Source organism: Simochromis diagramma, unplaced genomic scaffold (assembly GCF_900408965.1).
Source record: "Simochromis diagramma unplaced genomic scaffold, fSimDia1.1 OVJJ01000603.1, whole genome shotgun sequence".
NCBI lineage: Eukaryota > Metazoa > Chordata > Actinopteri > Cichliformes > Cichlidae > Simochromis > Simochromis diagramma.
The window spans coordinates 25,548,563-25,568,984 of NW_024387414.1; the positions used below are offsets into that span (position 1 = coordinate 25,548,563).

At 40.2% G+C, this 20,422-nt stretch overlaps 1 protein-coding gene across 3 annotated transcripts; it reads right to left on the reverse strand.

The window, feature by feature from the left end:
- Window positions 1-178: 178 nt before the first annotated feature.
- On the reverse strand, window positions 179-19,671 carry LOC120720868 (immunoglobulin-like domain-containing receptor 2). 3 transcript variants are annotated; one of them, XM_040010705.1, is made up of 10 exons: window positions 19,500-19,670; window positions 16,017-16,403; window positions 12,919-13,038; window positions 8,380-8,436; window positions 6,310-6,456; window positions 6,020-6,187; window positions 5,664-5,792; window positions 4,961-5,306; window positions 4,160-4,883; window positions 179-2,860 (listed from the first exon to the last, which is right to left on the reverse strand). In XM_040010705.1, the coding sequence occupies exons 1-10, from the start codon at window positions 19,543-19,545 to the stop codon at window positions 2,825-2,827; spliced, it is 2,160 nt and encodes a 719-aa protein (XP_039866639.1). In that variant the 5' UTR covers window positions 19,546-19,670; the 3' UTR covers window positions 179-2,824. The 3 variants fall into 3 exon arrangements, with proteins under 3 accessions (XP_039866639.1, XP_039866641.1, XP_039866640.1); XM_040010707.1 differs by lacking the exon at window positions 5,664-5,792 and having other exon boundaries at window positions 19,500-19,671; XM_040010706.1 differs by lacking the exon at window positions 8,380-8,436 and having other exon boundaries at window positions 19,500-19,669.
- Between the last annotated feature and the right edge of the window lie 751 nt (window positions 19,672-20,422).

The window sequence follows — 20,422 nt, forward strand, 5'->3', positions numbered from 1 at the left end:
AAGGTTTAAAATATTTATCCACAAAAGTAAGTAGAAACTACAATTACACAGTAAAGGCAGTAAAGTCTGCATACCGACGCAACAGAAATACTAAGCAGCATGAAAGAGAAACACCCTCATTCCACTGATGTCTCTGCAGTTTAAAACAAATAATCTGAACTTTCAATAAACCCTGGAGTTTTATTTCTGCGGACTTTATTTTGCTGCGTAGTCAAACACTGCTGGTCTTAATGTTTGCCACCCTGCAACTAGGCACTTTAGCAACCTATTGTCTGCAATTATAACAAATGTGGTATGTCGGCGACAAACAGGGACAATATCTGCGGCTTAGCTGGAAGACCCGATATGTGAGTGTCGAGCCAGCTGTGTAGTCAAGACAGGCAGTCTGTGATTAAAACAATGAACAAAGATATGAGTCATACGCAATCACACATTGTCTGCTTAACAGAAAAATAAAGAGTCATCTCTCTCGCTCCTGCTAACTCCCGCACACAGAGTTGTCTGTACCAAACACAAGAGAAAACAAAGGGAGAATTTTTCACCAACCATTAAAAAAAATAATTACACAGGTGTCACCAACATGGGAGCGATGAATTACTGGACAGTGTAATATTAGAACAAAATATTTGATATGACCGTTCCATAAAGCACGCTTAGTGTGTGGCTGCTGATAACACTGAGTTGGTTTAAGTGCTCACTCAACAGTGATAAGCAATGGCTGAATTATGGTGAAATACAGACTTCATCTTATGTACGCACTTGAGTGCTTACACACACAAGATCATTTACAAATTTTAAACACAAACACACCACGTGCACAAAGAGTTCCGTACAAAAGTGTAGTACAAAAATCGTTCAAAGGCAAATTGCAGTTCAATACCTTTAAATGTTTACAGACAATACAAAATGTAACTTTTAGTTATAAATTGTAACATGTTTTTATTAGAGGAGGGAAAGCTCCACAAAGTAACGTTACTGTCGCATAATAATCTTGACCTATGATTAAATCTCTAAAACTAATATGGGGGGAATTTCCAATGGGATTCATATAGTGAAAAAAAAGTTGTTGTTGTCGTTTTTCTTTGCGAGGGGAGGGGGTCATTAACGATTCCCTAATTTTTCACTAATTTCATGCAGTTTCAGTTTGTCATGTACTGTTGTATATTAAAATATTTTGATGGGAATCATGTTTTAGCATGTATCATGTAAATATATACCCGTCATTAGTGATAATGTTACAAAACTGCACTGGGGTTAACTGCATCACCGCTGCTAATGCTGCAGCAAATGTGGGTCATATTTGGGTCAGAGGTCAGTATAGGTTAGTCCACACCTTCATCACTTTAGTGCTGCGTCAGTGCAGCTTTATGAGTTATGACTGATTTTCAAAACCATTTCTTATTTCTCACCGTCAAAATATACTTTTGCTGTTTGGGAACAGATTATTAGGCCTCTTCTGGTGCTTCTACTTCTTTTCAGGGTGTTTCGTTCACACAGTGATGAAAAATCATTGTCTTTTTAATACAGTTTTTTTATCCAGACTTAACAGGTATTTTAAAATGTTTAAAAATGCATAGATTTCTGTCATATTAGGTCATTTACAGATTATATGCAGACAGCTTAATGCTCACATTTGTAACCATCTACAAGAGGCCCATTCTGAGGTATCCTGTTGCTATAAACTTTTAATAATAGACATACGAAACTAAATCAATTCAGACGTTTCTAGCTGATACATGTTGCTACATGGAATTAAACCTTATATTACAAACCTCATTTGTATAAGTGACTATATCAGTCGAAGTTACCACAAGTTACCATTCATTTGGAATTTATGTCAGATATTCTTCTCGTGTAGCTCTGCTTTGTTCCTCTCTAACTTCTGAGAACCTCCACTATGTTCACCATCTAATCACTAACTGTGCTTCTAAGTGATTTGGTGCTGAACAGTGTGTTTATCTCAGCTCTGATGAGAGGGAAGCTAAAGCGTTTAAAGAATTTGTTAGTCAGCATCACTTTTGCATTCGATCTACTACGGGGCAACTTGTTGACAGTCTTTAATTGTTTGTGTTGTTTCAGATTGCTGGTGCCGTGTCATATTGTCAGCACTGTCTTATTTCTCCTATTTTTATCCTTATTTTAAGTAGAAAAAGCTTTACCTCCTTTGGTCATTTTAGTTGTATTCAGATGATGGATCCACAATAGCTGTTGAGCTCTGACACATAAACACTGTCGTTTCATTAATGTCCACTGTCCCATAAAATAAATAAGCGTAAACATTTGGTAATACTGATTACTGCTGCAGAAGCTTTCTGACTAAGGTGCCTTAGTCCCTGAATATACTACAGAATGACACAGCGGTCCTTTACAATAACCGTGCTGTCATACCGTTGTCATGCTACAGCAGTTCTTTTTCATTCACGTAACTCATCAGATGGAAATGAATGCATGCATTGTGCTGAAAGTGTAACGTAAATCTCTCTGCTTCAGAGCCTTTTCTGACAGGAACAAGGGGAGACCAACAGCACACTGCTCGCAGGAACGGTCCAGGTCATACTCCCTGCACGCATTAGCTCAGTCTTAGTCCACATAACACACAGCCAGTGACTTCACCATGACATCACAAGCAGCTGAGTAACAATCTCGGGTGCCTCTGCTGTCCTTGTCTTCACTCATCAGTACTGATTCAGCTCTCCCACAGTCTGCTGTCCTTGACGTTATCTTTATGAATCCAAGTTTGTCATCTTTTATCAGCTGACAAGCAGTTCCTGTAGAGCATCAAGGCTGCACAACGCTTTCAGTCTGTACTGAAGACTGAAGTCCATCAGACGATAAGGGAGTCTCGGCTGAGGAGAGTGCTCTGATGAGGACAAAAAAAAGTGTAAATGATCAAAGCAACAACACAGCATATCTTATTGAACAGTGTGAGGCAGTAAAGAGAGAGTGGACATTAGCCAAACATGGTTATTATGGTGAAGTGGAACCTGGGACAAAGTGCCTTCAACTCTTTTTGTGAGATCACTTGATACACACGATATAACATTTTGACCCAGGTTTGTGAGTAAGGAGACAACCAGTTATTATTGTTATAGTGGAGTTGGAGATAGAACAGAATCTTCTACCTAGTTTTCATTCTGGTAGCATCTGAACCTGACCTGCCAAAGGTACAACAACAACACTTACTACAGGCCTACAAACCTTTTTTCAACTCTTCCCCAGCCAGTTCCCTGAAGAAGATATTTTAATATGAGGTATTTTCAATTATAAAATACATTAGCGTTTGTGTATAATTCAACTAGAGCTTTCTTCAAGTTCAGGTCGCACGGAAACTTTGAGGCCTAAAAAGTTGTAAGTCCACATTAGCAATTTCTGCATATTTTAGATACTGTTGGCTTTATTTGAGGTGCAGAAATCGACCAGCCAGGGACCGGAGTCAGACAGTGTGTCTCATTTCAAGACTTTCTGCAAATGCAACAGGCGCACAGCAGGGTGAACAAATAGTTGGTAGCATACTCCCAGCCATATGCTATGAGCAGCCAAACTTTGCTAGCATGGGGTTGTGGCTATTAGAGAGTTCTTCATTGTGAGCGAAGACACAAAGTTTCCCAAAGTAAACCGTGGGGACAACCACCACGAAAACGTTTGTAACAACAAACCGAATGAGACACCCTCACTTTTACCAAGCTGAAAATGTTAAAGATGCTAACCAAAGATAAGCAGCTAAAGCTATAGCTGTAGAATGAAGCTCTGCTTAGCTCTGCCCACTTTTTCTAGAAACTGAAAAGAACTTTAACCTAATCTGTAAAACCAGAATGATCAATTATTTCTTTATTTATAGAATAAAGTGGCTGCTGTGTTCGACTGCCCTTGTTAACGTGACACTTTGTCCTCAAACTATTGTACAGGATCTCTAAGCTCATGAGTTCCTCAACAGTTTTGTGGGCTCCTAGCCAAGTGCACATTATTGGAAACACCCTCAAACAACGGGGAAATACAGCACTGGGTGTTTAGTGATTTGAAGCTAGCCTAGTGTTATCATTTTTCTAGTCTGTATCTTCATTAATTACACACCAGTACCAAGAAAATATATTGAATATATACTCTATACTTTAAATCCTTAAATTTGCACACAATCCCAGTAATTCACGATGTTACTCACCACTTTCCTGGACTTGTTTCTGGGATCTTCTCTGTGACTCGCTAAGGAATGAACGGGCGGCTGAGGGGAGTGAGTGTTTCCTGGTGACGACCTGTCAGTTCTTACTCGCTCTGTCTCCGTGTGAGGAGGCAGCAAATCTGCGTCGGGCCTGTTACTAGGTGAGCGACTGCAGTGCCGACTGGATTCCCCGCTGCTCTTTTTCAGGCTGCTCTTCGAGGGTGTGTCTGAATCTTCATCACCCCGGGCCCCAGTCCTCCCCTGGGTAACCCCTCGTAACTTAGCTTTACGCTCCAGCAGGCTGTTGAGGAAGGTAGCATCATAGTCCTTCTCTTGAGAAGAAGTTGAAGATGGACCTGCTGTGGGAGGAGGTGGGACGGCGCGCTCCCTGTCTGACGTGTCCCTCCTCTTTTTGGGTGAAGGTAGTGGGCTGATGTCATGTCTGTTTTTCTTGATCCGCCTGGGTTGCTCTTCGCGGTCGCTGATGTCCTCAACCTCATTTTCATTACTGTGATAATGCTGAGGTGGGGCAACTCGGTGAGAAGGGTATCGGCTGTACTCCAGATGCTCCATCTCATACTCTCGCTGTTCTTCGTCCCTCCTCTCTGCCCCTCTGCCTCCTCTCTGCTTGTAACAAGCAGCAAACTCCTCCAGCTCGTCCAGTGAGCCGGTTCGCCCTGCAGTTCGGTATGTTTTTCTTTGAAGATGTTCAGAGCGAGGGTTCCACCTGTAAAATACGACATGAGTTAAGTGTACGCCTGTATCTCTGCATAAGGCATTCTGTGTATTCAGACAGTCCTCCACCTGTTGTGGTTTTCCTCATTGTTGTGGTTTTGCTGCCGCTGATTCCGTCCGGGCCTGCGTGACTGAGACGAAGATGGAGGGTCATCGCTGTATCGCCGCGGAGGAAGAGGCTCGTCCCGTACGTGGTGAGGCTCTGGGTCAGGGTCATCATGATAATGGTGGGGAGATGGGGGATTATCGCGGTAACTCTGTGGCTCCGGACTGCGGTTTTCACGGTAGCGCTGAGGTTCAGGCTGAGTGTCGTGATCGGGGATGGCTGGCAGAGCGTTCTTCTGGATGTTGCGATATGTTTGGCGGAAGCCACTTTCTCCCTCATGGAGGGAGCTCAGTTCAGACAGGGCACAGGCTAGATAGAACAAAATTAATGAATTAATCAAATAAGTAACACCTGCCAAAAAATGAATTAAAAGCGCCCTTCTCCCAGAACAAGACCCTGCAGATGAAGAACATCAAGGTTTTAAAGAAGCTGCCTTAAGTGTGAAGTGAGAGTCATTAAAAAAAATACACTTTCAGGGAAGTAGGCATGCAAAACGGCAACTAGATAACATCCAGACTAGAGGAAATTCAGAAGGCAGATTTGCTGAGTGCAGGGAGTCATGCCAAGAGAAGACAAAAACAAATAAAAGACACTACCAAAGCTGCAGACAGCATCAGAACACTTTAGTAGTACAGTAAAGCCACAGAGCAGGTTTATGAGGCTTACACTGGTGGCTGGTGGACCTGGCAGGGTTGAAGTGAGCCAGCTGTTTCTCTACATACTGCAGCACCCTGAGAGAATCCTGATCCTGAGGTGAAGGCACGCGGTAGGGAACCCCTACAGCGTGCATGGGCACTGCAGATACACACTCGAGTCATCAGAAAGGGAACTTGGATGTGTGTTTTATTAGTTTGAGGACCATACTGGTGTTTTTCTACTTTACCATAAACTGAACAAATCACAAATAGTTTATCACAGGGACATTCGGGCTGACTACATTTCTTTTAACCTTTTTTTCTAGCTCAAATGACAAAAAATATAGTTAACACATGGCAATCAGGTAATCAGGAGTAAGTCCCCACCTGCTGTGAGTAGGGTCCCATCTGAGCCGGGGACTGAAGATATCTTGTCCACCAGAGAGGGAGGAGCAATTGGGACCATGGTTGGGACACCAGAGACGAAATACGGTGGGTAGGGAGGTGTCTGAGGTGAGGAGGTGGTTGTCTTTATACCTTTTCCTGCCTCATACACTTAAAGAAAAAAAGAAGAAGAAATAGAAGAAGAAAAAAAAAGCAAAATATAATCTCATTCAGACATGCGTCAGTTCTCCGAGCACAAACCTGTGCATTTCTGAGTGTGTGTTCATACTCACAGTGTCTGGGGCAGCAGCACGTGTCGGGGCAGCACCAGCAGCTGACGTAGCAGCAGCAGGAGTGAGGGCAACACTGACACCAACAAACTCCAATCAAGAGCAGGAATAACACACTGCCAAGTGCCACTGCCACCACAAACACCCACTCTGCAAGCACACACAGCACAAAATCCTGCACATAAATAAATACGTATGTCCTACTCAGCACACTGATACAGGATCAGGTTCATTTGATCATTCTGGAGCCATACTGTATTCTGAGAATGCCACGTGAAAAATAATGAGTAAAAACAAAACACAAAAAACCTTTAAAGATGAAAAAGTAGTGTAAAACAGTTCAAGCAACCTGCTCATAAACACAATGGCCGTAAAATGTAACGCTGAGAGAAACTGAAGGCTAAAAATGTTATTATCAGCAGCAACCTTTATTCTTCATCCGTGTTTATATAATCTCTAAAGCAGGGGTGTCAAAAAAGGTAGGGACTAAAATTGGCTCAGCACAGGCTCCAATCCAGCCCCAGTGCATGGCTTTGGTAAATGTGAAAGAGAGCATACATATTGGACTTTTAACTGTTTTCTTAGCTCAGCTTCGGCTACATTCATACTTCACCAAAGTAACTAAGTAACAGAAAAACAATTAAATGACAGAAAGGGTTTTGTTTTTTTAGTATCTACTTACTTTGTATCTAGAAATGGCAGGGGAGGTTTGTTCGGTAAGACAAAAACATTTGTTGTGAATTAACAGAACTCTGTTTTATAATTACAGGACAGTCTGACCAGTGAGCTACCAGAAGATTCAGAACTTTTATTTTATTTAACACTTTTATTCATCACAACTGCAGCCCAAGGAGTCACGCTAACAGATTTATTTTAATCACTAAAGCAGCATTTCTCTATAAGGTAAAACACTGACATCTATGACTTTGTGTGTAGCCTGATTTAATTCTACCATTTTTTAATGTGATGTATTTCCTGTCAAAGCAGGAAAAAGGAAAAGTGAACTGGAGCGCACTGGGACATCACAAAGGAACAAAAGGCTGGAAAGCTGCAAGTTAATGTCCCCTCGTAGATTTCGTAGATTTTCTTGCACTTATTAACCTTGTCGGGTTGTTTTTGGATAGGAAAATGGGAACAAATGACATCTTAGTTGGAATATGAGTTACAGGGAAAAGGAATGATTGTACAAACTGTTATTAAATACCACAGCTTTGGAGAGAAGGATAAAGTGAGTACAAGAGATAACCTACATGTATCTGTCTGGGGGGAAGGCAAAGGAAAGGGAAGGCGAGCGCAGATAAGGAAGTCTTTAACAATATAAAACTAAAGAGGTTTTCTCTCATACAAACAAACTAAAGGACACCAGAAGAAAACACACACTCATGTGCAGGAAACCTGTTTTTGCTACAGGAAGGAAAAGGACAGTTTACTGAACGCTTGGCTGCTACCACCAAATTGCTTGTTATGTGATATCGTTTGGAACCGTAATGACTCCTTAACACACGCACAGATACACACACGCACACTGTGGGAGTCATCGTGGACAGCAAGTCGTGCTGGGAGTTGCTTCCATACAATCTGCACATTTATACATTTATACAAAAGAATCCGATGCATCATAAAGCCCTCCTCTCCTTTAGATTACTGTGTTTTTGACTGGATATTATCCGAATGGTGTGGGAATACTTGCTGACCACAACCACAAATAACTTTAATGACCATAATAGCTGTTTTCCAGAGCAGCTCATCTTAGTGGGAGCAACGACCAGCTCATTACTTGATGGGTGTGGATGAGTCTCTGAGTTAAAAGAAGGTGAATCACCAGCACTTGCTGCATTATTAGATGTTGTGGGTGAAGAACAGGTTAGACCATTGACTGTAGAAAACAGTCACTGGGTTAGACAGTGTTACAGGCAGTATTAGCACAGGAACCACTGAACATGGTGTAAAAAGTGATCTTTTTTTATTCTTAAACCCATCTACATAGTTCCTATATTCATAGTCTGAGCAGTCAGCAGTGTTAGTATGAATGAAAGAAAGCAGGTGCAGGGGGGGAATGCACTAAGCCCCTACCTGGCATTATCTTCAAATCAAAGTCTGGCAGGAGGTCTTCAGGAACACCTGAGAAACCTGGAGAGAGAGCACAGTGGACGAGAGGAGATTGGAAAAGAGAAAGGAGAAGCAATGGAGTTGATATAAACTGAAATGACTGATTCAAAGAAAGTTATTGCAGTAGCGGCATGCATGCATTAAAAGTGATTTAAGAGAAAGACAGAGCAAAATACGAAGAAGGAATGAAAATAGACAGATAAACAGCATGCATGAGAGGACATTGTGGTTTTTCACTGGAACAGGGGTGTCAAACATAAGGCCTAGGGGTCTGAATTGGTCTGGCAAAGACAACAATCCAGTCCACGAGACAACTTTCGAAAATAGGAAGGAAGATCCAAATCTTTTACTTTAAACTGTATTTTTAATGTTTTACAGCCTCTATTAGTGATATAAACTTTCCCCACGGCTTTTCATATCACACCAAAGTAGCAAAGATAAACAATTAAATGACAGAAAAGAGCTACCAGAGCTTTAACTTTGTTACACATCACCAGCATTTATTGTTATGGTGAAAAGCTGAGATCTACTATTAAAATGACATGTCTTTTTCTTAGATCTCAGGGATTAAATATGTAGTTAAACATCTTTACACTGACAGAAATGGAAGTTTTACTGATCTGACACACTTAAGATCAAAGTGGGCTGTATGTGGCCCTCGGCGTACAGTTTATGGTCCCTGCTCTAGAAACATTTCAAATCAACTGATTAGAAGATTGATTGTCTGACTGCTGAAAAAAAACGAAAACAGACTGGAGTTTGAACGAGTCTCATCACTATAGCTGCCAAGTCAATGAGACTTTGTTTTTATAGAAGCCGACAAATTTTCCTGAGAAAGTTCAAGTGTATCACGTAGCTTTTAGCTTCAAAAACTATAAATATCTTCATTCATAGTGCTGAAAGATGCACCTGGAATATTGAAGTATTTCCTGAAATGCCAAACTACTCCAACTATTCAGGTCAACCAAATGGTGAAGATTGGCTGTTGAGGTCGCTGCTACAGCAAAAAACACTAAAAATGTCGTCTAAAATCTGAACTCCAGATGGCTCTTCTTTTACTGATTCCTATTTATACAGTTACTTTTCTTATGCTGTTTGTAACATTTTGGAAACAATTTACCTATTAAGCAAAAGTTTTCTTCCAAGAACTTAATAATTACATTAATCCCAGGCCAGCTTTATTAGCACTGTTTATTGGGGTGAAATAAAGACATATGTTAGATGCCTAACTGCACAATTTTACTCTTTATTTAATTTAATGTTTTCCACTAAAATGGCAGTGTGCTTGGTGATGCATGTTAAGGCTGATGTGTTGTCGATAATATTACATATAGAGTTTGTGCCTTTTGTCTTCCTCCCCTCACCCCCAACCAGTCACAGCAGATGGCTGCCTACCCTGAGCCTGGTCCCACTGGCGTTTTCTTCCTGTTAAAAGGGTTTTTTTTCTTCCCACTGTCGCCAAGTACTTGCTCATAAGGGGTCATTTGAGGTGGGTTTCTCTTCAATTTATTGTAGGGATCTTACAATGTAAAGCACCTTGTCATGTCTATTGCTGTGATTTGGTGCTATACAAATAAAATTGAATTGCACTGAATCGATTTTAGATCATTTTAATCTGTCTAACCCTAAATTTAGGGTTAGACAGATTAAAGTAAATGGTAAATGGCCTGCATTTGTATAGCACTTTAGTCAGTCCCTAAGGACCCCAAAGCGCTTTACACTACATTCAGTCACTCAAAGTCATATCAAGATAAAAAATAAATACTAGTTTACTAGTTGTTTTTTAAATTTCTCAAATGTTCCTTAACACATTTTTAAAGAAGAAGTCAAACAAATGTCTGAATATAACATGTTACATGAGAGGAACTGTGTCACGAGCTGGTGCAGAAATGTGTGTGAATGTGTTTGGTTTGGGTGCGCAAGTGAAAAAGCCAGCATATGAGTGTGTGATACAAACAAACACTGGTATTTTGCTGCTGAGTGTGTCATTCTGGCAAAGAGAGGAAAGGAGTGGTAAGTATAAAAAAAACAGTTTGGAAAGGGTGCAAGCTGGACTACTTTGGCCTGATTCTAGCTGACAGTGCACATACCTTATTTAATATCTTTCTAGTAGGCTATACATGTTCTTTGCTGGATTTGAAAACAGAAAAAACCTATTAAGGTTATTGCATTTAAAAACGATGTCGACATTTATATTGCTTTACTTCAGACCGCTGCAATTTTTGTTTTTATCTGCTGCTGTCTTCTGTGATTCTCATGCTGTTGAAGGATAGCACTTGTCCAGCTTCTACTAAATCCTGAATTTGCCCGAAGGCTGGTGATAAACCAAGGTTTTCTTTCAGATATGCAGGGATTGCATACTTGACCCTACATGCGATCCTGATAGGTGCCGTTTAACAAAGCCATAAATACATCTCCTTCAGAGATTAAATGTATGGGGAAAGTGAGACTATATGTTGGGGCTGTTTTCACACACTAAAACCAGACAATATTGAGCCCTTCCTTCCTGTAGGCTTATAGTCAGGGTTAAATCAAACTTGTCTGAACAGTTTCAAGAGATCAGTCTATCACACTAACCATGTATCTAGAATTTTCCATTAATATGTATAAACTAGATACAATAAAATAATTCAAATCTTTGCATTTTAGGCCATTAAATATGTATCAATAAGTATTAGGACCAGATTAAGAAAAATAAATATATTACCGATCATCTTTTCAATGTCCTTATACTGATCATCACACTGTGTTTATGAGGTAAAAGAGAAATTCTTTCCTTCCTTTTACTGAAACCAATTCTGAAGTACGATTTCACTAACTCAGCGGGTATAGCAACCGCAGCAGTTTGTCTTGAAACAACAACTGTAATCTTCACATCTCAACTTTTTTCTCAAAATAGATTTTCCTTTTTTTTTTCTAATGTGACCTAATACTCCATCGTAAATGTGCACTGTGAATTTCTTAGATGCTATTTTTGTAAATATCCAAATAGACTGTATATCTACCTTTCCTAACCCTCTCAGTTGCCTTTTATAGTCTATGGACTGATTTCTTTTTTAAGGATGGAGGCCGGACTTTGTGCAAAAATCCAACCATGTGACACTTATACTTTATACCCAGTGTCTCACCTCGTTCCTTCTCTGCTGCTCTTAAGCTGACAGCAGTTCTAAAATAGAGTTCACTAATCAGTGAAGTGGTTGATTCCCAGTACAACACAAATTATTTAGAAAAAATGACAAAAGTAGTACTGGCATGGCTTTAGATAGTGGATTGCCAGCAACAACGTTAGTGAGCAAGCCGGCTGCGGGTATCAGAGAATTTATCTGTGTTAGCGGGTAAGCCAACACTAGTCAGAAAAGCCTGTATTATCTAATGAAACCCGTCTGGTCAAAATTTATCTGAAGGGGGAAAACTACAAATATCAACACAATATTTTAAATTAGATGTTAGCTAATGTTAGCTAACACGTCCTTGCCCAATGATAACATCTGGAACTGAAAAATGAAACCAATATCAAAGTCCCAAAAGAGACCACATGAGAAACGTGGACTAGCAGAGCTTGACCAAAAGAGGGAAGTCTAGCTGACCCAGAAAAGCAGCAGAAAATTGTTGAATTATTTTCTCTCTGTGCATTTTGTTTTTTAATGTAAATTTTGTATCAGAACCATATCGTTTCTGACTGTAAATTTAAAACCAGACTGTTCGGCTGCAGGCTTGAGCTCTCAAAGGCCCACATTAGCATCACCCTCATCTATTGTCTATCACTCTGCTCTGCCGACCCTCCTCCACATCATTAAATCTTCCCTGTCTTCTTTGCTGTGAACCCATTTGCTCAAAAGACAAAAGATGCCTTCAGCCATTCACTGTGGCCTCAACTGTTGTTATGGAGACACAAGAAGCGCTTCACATGCCATATTAGCTACACTAAAACCAGAAAATATAGCATTTTAGCACCATGGTGGATTTAGGGTCTATCACATCAGGGTGAAAACCCACAGTTATGGAACCTGTAACACAACTATGGAGTGGAATTCACTCTATCAAGAGGAAACTGTAAAAGCTTACTGCTGATTACCTCTGTGTATGTGTGAGTGTGTGTGAGAGAGACTGTGTCCTTTTGTGCATACACATAAGTCTTTGAGTGGCAGCCTAACAAAAGTTCAGCCTGAGTGTTTTAAGGCACCAAGAGCTACATAGCCTCTCAACAGTTTCTCTGGTAACATGTAAGTGAACAAAGACAAGTACACTGTTACTGTAACACAACACCCTACTGATACATTCAAAATACACACGTGTGCAGACACACAGTGACGCTGAAGGACTTAGTTTAAGTCTAACATTGTACAAATTTCTGTGAAATCAATGACTTTTAACACAGTGTTTCAGTTGATTTGCAAGCTACATATATTTGCAGGTTACATCAATAATTATGACACTTCTTAGTTTTGACTGCAAGTTCTTATCTTTCATTTAAAAATTCCATGTAAATTACAAGCAACTCACCAAGAACCAAAAGCTCCACAGACGCTTCGTTCTGTCCCTCCAGATCATCAGATATGACCACTTTGCAGATGTATACTCCACTGTCTCCCCACTGGACCTCTCCTATCCTCAGGTCAGCCTCTGAATTGGGGGAGTTGAAAGAAAAACGAGTGTCTTACAATTTTTGGCACTCTGGAATCAAAAATAATAATAATAATAATAAAAAAAAAAGCATGACTTTCAAAAGCACGTGAATGATGCATGGTTGGAATTATTACCCTGAATAAATCTTCCCTGTTTGTTTGCATTTCTACAAAGTTCAAAGACTCAGATACAAAGTACTACACACATTACACCGATAAAACATCTCATTGAATACCACAAGCATTAATTAGGCTAACTGCCATTGTGGAAAAGCTTTCAATAAGATCTCAGAGCCTGGCAGCAGGTTTGTTTCCATTCAGCCACTTAATGGTCCCTTAGTGAAGTGGCCACTGATGTTGGGCAATAAGGCCGGTCTCACAGTCTGCGTAGCAAAGTAGTTCAGGGATATGTGTAGGCTAGTTAGGTTTTTCAGTATATTGTCTGTGAGCTCAAGATAATGTATGAAGTTATTTGTTTTTATGCTTCCATGACTGTGAAAGGATTCAGAAAAATGTCATTTAGCATATTTGAAAATCCCTGACACATTAAAAGAGCAAAATACAGTTAGGATTTAAAGGTCCAAGCTAATCGTCTACACTCACTAGCCACGTTATTTTGTAGAACTGTTAAACTTCTTGTTACAAAACTAAGAAATTAGCCAATAACACGGCAGCAGCTCAGTGCATTTAGGTATGAAGACAACTCAGTGGGAAAGAAAGGTGATTTAATGTCTCGATGCATGCTCAATCATCCAGGTAAGGAAATCCCAAAAAGTTGATTCTGTTCATTTGGACGTAGCATTTTCAGTTGAACAGTAAGATTGGAAAAAGATTGCTTATTGTCAATTTCTCTACCACATTCAGATGGTAGCAATCACAATTTGGCATAAACAACACTGCTGCATGGCTGCATCCTGCATTGCATCAACAGTAGAATAGAAGAGAATAGAATTCAACTTTATTGTCATTGCACATGTCACAGGTGCAAGGCAACGAAATGCAGTTTGCATCCATCCAGAAGCTTTAGCGATACTATAGATATATCACAAATATATATTAGCAATAATATAGGTATACAGATATCTATAATACTGTATATATAGATATATTACAGTACAGGTTGGTGGTAATGGTATAATGATATGGGGATGTTTTCTTGGCACACTTTGGGCCCCTCAGTACCACCCAAGCATTATTTAAACCCCACAGCCAACATGAGTATTGCTGCTGACCATTTATGACTACAATGTACCCATCTTCTGATGGCTGTTTCCCGCAGGATGATGTACCATGTCAACAAGCTCAAATATATAATAAGTGGTTTCTTAAACATGACAATGGCCTCCACAGTCACCAGATCTCAATTCAGTGGAATGGGAGATGTTTCTAGAAACCTGCTGAATCTATGCCACAAAGAATTAAGGCAAAGTGGGTCCAACCCAGCACAGCAAGGTGTACCTAATAAAAAAAAAACAGTGATTGTATGTTACATATAGAAATCTAGTGATAAAAGGAACATGTCATTGTCCATTGTCACAGTTGAGGAAAATCACGGAGCTTAGCTAGAACACCAAATAAGAGGGTGGGTTTGGTGTAAGATGTAATATGATGGTGATATGATGTAAAGAGGGAGAGCCATGTGCATAAACATGACTAGCTTGCAGACTTTGCTCCATTTGGCTCAGGAGTCAAAATAAAAGACAATGTTGGTCCAATGATTCTATTGTGAGGAGGTTGACATATAAATACAGACAGGAAATGGGTTGTATAATTCACTTCCTTTTCCTGCTAACTGAGGAAGGGGAGGAGAGACAAGCTGCCACCAGTCTGGAATACAATCTACTTTTACTACTTAATACTACTTTTTTTCATTTAAAACTACATCTCCTTTTCTTTTCTTTTAATTCTTGCTGTCTTCAGAGTATGTTATAATTTCCTTTAAACTGTGTGCGTACCATGTACGCCATTTAGTTAGCAGAACACCCCCTACCCAGTGCATGCTGGCACAGACTCCAACCTCCCTGGGACCCTGAATAGGATTACATGGGAATGGATGACTGGGCGTCTCCAAAGGCAACAAGGTTGAAATTTTTCACTTTTTTTGTCCATTTACAACACTGACCTGTTTCGTGATAGGAGGTGGAGTGGGCACAGAAAGAGGCAAGAAGAGAAGGAGAAAATAGGAACTCAAAGAGCCTTACACTGAGAGAAGTGACTGTTGGTAGGGTGGGATGTCCAGTGATCAAGAGAGTGAAACTAAAAGTGGGACATTGAGGTACATCAGAGGGAGGAGTCAGAGGTCAGAGTGAATAAGTGAACAGCGTGAAAACCATTTCTTTTGTCTGCAGCCCTGGCTAGTGAAGAGAAGGCCAGTTCTTCAAGAAGCTTCATAAATCTGAGGCTGGCACACAAGACTACCTCTCTGTATTCAACAAGAACACACACATACAGGCACACACAACTACACACAATCCTGTATACACGGCGTTCAGATATTTATATATGTATTTTACGTCTCTGCTGATCTCTGAAAAGATGGTTTTGAAAAAGTATTCACACTCAGAACAACTGAAAGTGTTAAAAAGTATGCCGATTTTAGCAACAGGTTAATAGACTCCACATGTTGCAGCATCTGACTTGTTCCTTTTGGATATTTAGGTATTAAGGAATCTGGGAGAAAGGTGAGCCTGTGCCCAAGCTGTGGGTTTTATGAACCTTGCCAGGCTTGGCAAAACAAGAAAGAAGAACATAAGACTGAATCAATGCACTGAGGGAAATCTGTGATGCTGAAAATATTGTTCAGACATTATTTTACCTTTGCAGCCCTTGCCAATTGCAAGCAAGCGTGCTGTAATTCCTTTTATAATGCTGGTGAGCTCAATTTCAGCCTGTTATGCCACAAAAAAGTGCTGCTGTATGACCTGAATGTATCTTAGAAAATAAAACACAACCATAGGTAGTGCCACAGATGCTTACTGTTAATGATGGAGATGTCTCTGTTCTTGTAGTACTCTGACAATGTGACTGAGGAACCAGAGATGGAAGCCACAGTTCGGACGGTCCGACTGTTGTCAGAGCAGTCGAGGTAGCTGGCTGTCATCCCCTTCTCGTACCCTCCGCTGATTCCTCCCGTTCCGCTTGTCAGCCCTCCTCCACCCAGACCTCCGCCCAAGTTGTCGGGAAAGTTAAATGAATCCCTGGTGCGGTCACGACAGTACGACTTGTAGACCCACTGCACCACGGCGGTTTGGTAGGACACGGTGGTGTACTGGCACGGCAGAACCACTGACTGGAACAGCACAGCATACTTCTTCTCGTCTCTCACAAACACTTGGACGCCGGAGCTGGATGGAGGGAAGACACCTGTGGGAGAAGATGATGAAGGCTTAGTAAAGTGTGAGAGATGTTCTTCAAAACAATCCATTGACAGCTCTCTGGATTCAGAAGGAAGACACTCCCTCTGCTTTTAAGATTAGACTGAAACCTTTCCTTTGTGGTTAAGCTTACAGTTAGGCTGTAATGTGGAAATTCACGTGAGACCACTAAGCACTTCTTCTCCACTCACCTCGTTTCACTCCCCCAGTGTGCTACTACAATGTTGTTACATTTTGTCCAATTTACTCTGTCAGCCATGGCAAATGGAACCCTGAGCCTGGGTCTGCTAGAGGATTCTTCTGTTAAAAGATAGTTTTTCCTCCTCACTATTTTAGGAATACCACTGCAGACAGCAACACAATGATTCAGATACTGAATAGAGCCCTGAAGAGACACCTGCTCCTGTTTGCAGAGTTTAAAAATATCTGAAAAACATGCTACCAGAGGATGGTGAATGATGTCATCTAGATATACCAGCAGACTTAAAAGAATTCCCAAGAATTCTTTCCTCCTTTAGCTGTAATGAAATGAAGCAGCGTGTGTGTTGGTTTGAGTTGCTTCAGCTCAGTGAAATCTGACTCTGAGCTGACCTGATGTTGCTGTGGGGCATCTGAAGCTGTGCTACTCAGGGTCACATGATGAAGATGGGCCTGGGATCGACAGTCCACTAACAACATTACACAGGAGAGGTAGTCATGTGAAATAAAACACACACACACACACACACGCCCAGGAACATATGTGCGCATTTGTGTATATGTGTCAAGCCAAGCTGTGGGAGGACTGGAACAGCGAAGAAGGGCAGAGGTAGGAATGAAGAGGGAGGGGACTTGGCTTAATCAAGACCAGGCCCTTTTATTTTCATTCTGTTACTGAGAATGAAGCACGCCCGCTCCTGAGGGAGAGAGCTGAGTGAATTTATCCAAAATGCAACAAGCTACAGCTTGTAAACACAACAAGCTAGTGTTGTGTTTACTAGCGGTGTAACAACTGCAACAGAAACACTACACAAATGTTCATATTATACCAGAGTTCCAACATACCCACATATATCTTTTGAAGCTCAATTAAAGCATACCACCCTTGTGAAAGCTGTTGTGTGTAAAGATCGCTCAGTTTGGAAGAGAATACAACAGAATAATCTATTAGGACTGCGCAAAGTTTTAGGCAGGTGTGAAAAAATGCTGTAAACAAAGAATGCTTTCAGAAATATACATTTTTGTTCATTGGCCCCAAATGTATTCTGCAGCAGGACCACGACCTCAAACATTCAGCTAAAGTCATTAAGAACTATCTTCAGCGTCAAGAAGAACAAGAAGTGCTGGAAATGATGGTATGGCCCCTTCAGAGCCCTGATCTCAACACCATCGAGTGTGTCTGGGATTACATGAAGAGACAGAAGGATGTCTCTTCATGTATCTGCATCCACAGAAGATCTGTGGTTAGTCCAAAATGTTTGGAGCAACCTACCAGCCAAGTTCCTTCAAAAACTGTGTGCAAGTGTACGTAGAACTGATGCTGTTTTATAGGCAAAGGGAGGTCACACCAAATTTTGATTTGATTTATCTACTGTGGTTTTGGAGAACTTTGAGATTTCTAATGTTAAACAATGGCTTAGTACAATTTATTTACATTATTTTCATTACTTTACATTATTTAGTACAACAGGAACAATTAGTCAGCTGACTGATATGGACTTTTTTGGATTCGGAAGTTCAGCATGCTGCAAAATGCTTGGGGACCACTTGGTTAGCTGATCAACCAAAAATCAAATGACACATTATTTACATGTATTTACCATTAATTCAATTATGCGAAAGATATTCTGGTTTATCAGATTTAAAATGATTATTTTCTTTGTTTTAAATACCTGTACGCTGAATATTTGAAGTTGTCCTGTAATTTATTTTTATTATTAGTATCATCAGCTCATATTTTCAGGTAAAAGTCTTGGGTTTTTAAATAAATGAAGCAATGAATTGACTCAAACTAAAGTCTGCTGAAACATAAATTCCTCAGGTGGGAACCTCACTCTGATTTCTAAGAACTGGAGCCCAAAAACAAACAAACCCACAAGTCAGCTCTTTCCGGGATCACAGACTGTGGGGTCATCCTGGCTTTATTAAGTTTTCAGAGCCGTTCTTGTTCCAGATGAGAAAATAAAAGTCAGAGGAGGGGCTCTGTGTTTTGGATATTAGTACTGAGGAGATGGGAGTGGCTAGCAAATGTTTTTTCCTGCTGTCGGTCAAACGTGTTGCCTTCATGTGAAAAGAATCGGATGAAAACATGTGGCACTTAAAAATTTGTAAATCTGCTTCTTAAATGATTTGCCATTACTCTTTCAGAGCTGTTCTTCAGTCATAGTCAATAATGTTGGTACCCCTAATTAATATAATTAATATATATGTCGGTTTGATTAAAGATAGCACTTTAAAAAACAACTTTAAAGCACATAACATGTACTTATAGCTGGCAGCTCCAGTGTGTCTATATAGTACTATAAATTTCACAAACATGTTACATAAACTGTAACAAAGAATGTAGGTGTTTTATGGAATATTCCACATACTCCTGATTACAGTCGCTTTGCATGGATCAGGACATAAATAAAAATGATGAACTGCAGTTTTCTAGTTTTACTTGTCATTTGTAAACATTTTTACTTGTTGCTTGTTTTTTTAAGTATTGTAGGGATTTCTCTCTCTCTAATTTAGACCCAGTAAACGTGTCTGATGTTAGACCTCCTAATCCACAGCCTCCTTTAAAGCTTCTGGTCGGATCATTCACACATGACTGAAGCCCACAAACAGTCGACTGCAGCTCAGCGAGCTCAGCGGACCTACAAGCATTAAAACCCAAGTTAAAGGTTAACTGATGTGACTATTAACGTGAGGGGAAATGTTTGCATCTAAATGCTTAATTCTCCCCCACTACATAGAGTCATTATCCCACAAAGTAGGCAGGGCACCTTACTTATCCACAAAGACTACGTTACCGTTACTCCAATCTCAGTTTAACAACCTGTTGCAGCGCTGTACACGCACGGGAATCACATTGGAATTTTTTAATGCTCCTCTTTCTTACCTGCCAGAAAAACAGCAACAATCCAGCACTCATGGGAGGACAACATATTCCAAATCTTGGACTTGAATTTCGTAACTGTTTTCTGACCAGTGCCGCCTTCTCTTCGCCTCCTTCTTGCCCCTGATCCGTATCCAGGCTCCAGTTAACTGGCACTTAACGGGACGGCGTCTCCACAAAAGCGGGACCTCCGGCAAGTTTATCAAAATAAGACGACTTCCGGCAACTGCTTTCGAAAAATAAAAGCCCAGATAAACCAACATTTTTCGGTAGTGTATTTATTTTAGTTTACTCAGGGTGTCATGGAGAGCATTCTATATGACTATATAAATACAAATTTACATTACATTAAATAAATGATAACTTTAGACAAGATTTTCAGTTCATTATACATTTATTCACCGACTGCAGACGAAGTTCCAAACTCCACTCAGTATTTAGGTTATGTAAAAATAATAAGAAATATTCAAAATATTCAGTAGTAACCACCTTTTTCAAAATATATTATTCTGGTGTTGTATTGTAATCACTCAATATTTTTAATATCTAATATCCTGTAACAGTTTTATATTGTGAGATTTTGAAGTAAAACGTGTTGAGATAAAAAAGCAGATCACCTCCATGGCTTCTCAGATGTTACTGAGGGAAGATTTTCACCACTGACCGATTGTAATTTTATTCTGAAGTTCAAATGTTGCCATATTCACTATCAGTTGTGCAGCTTTACACAGGCTCCCAGTTGTACCTTCCAGCGTCTGCAACAATGGATGGCGGCAGTGAAGTCTTAACCACGGTGAGTAAAATAAAATTAAAGTTGCTGTTGAAAATATGTCACCCTTTCCCACCCTTAGTTAAAAGCTCAGTAATCACTTTAATGATAACAACGGAAGTGCAGGTTATTTTGGTTATCAGCTGATGAACACAGC

Excerpts from the sequence above, each read along its gene's own strand:
- LOC120720868 (XM_040010705.1), bottom strand. The coding sequence starts at position 19,545 with ATGTTGTCCTCCCATGAGTGCTGGATTGTTGCTGTTTTTCTGGCAG. Across the intron at positions 5,793-6,019 it reads TGGGACCCTACTCACAGCAG|TGCCCATGCACGCTGTAGGG; the intron begins GTGGGGACTTAC and ends GTGTATCTGCAG. Across the intron at positions 4,884-4,960 it reads AATGAGGAAAACCACAACAG|GTGGAACCCTCGCTCTGAAC; the intron begins GTGGAGGACTGT and ends CGTATTTTACAG.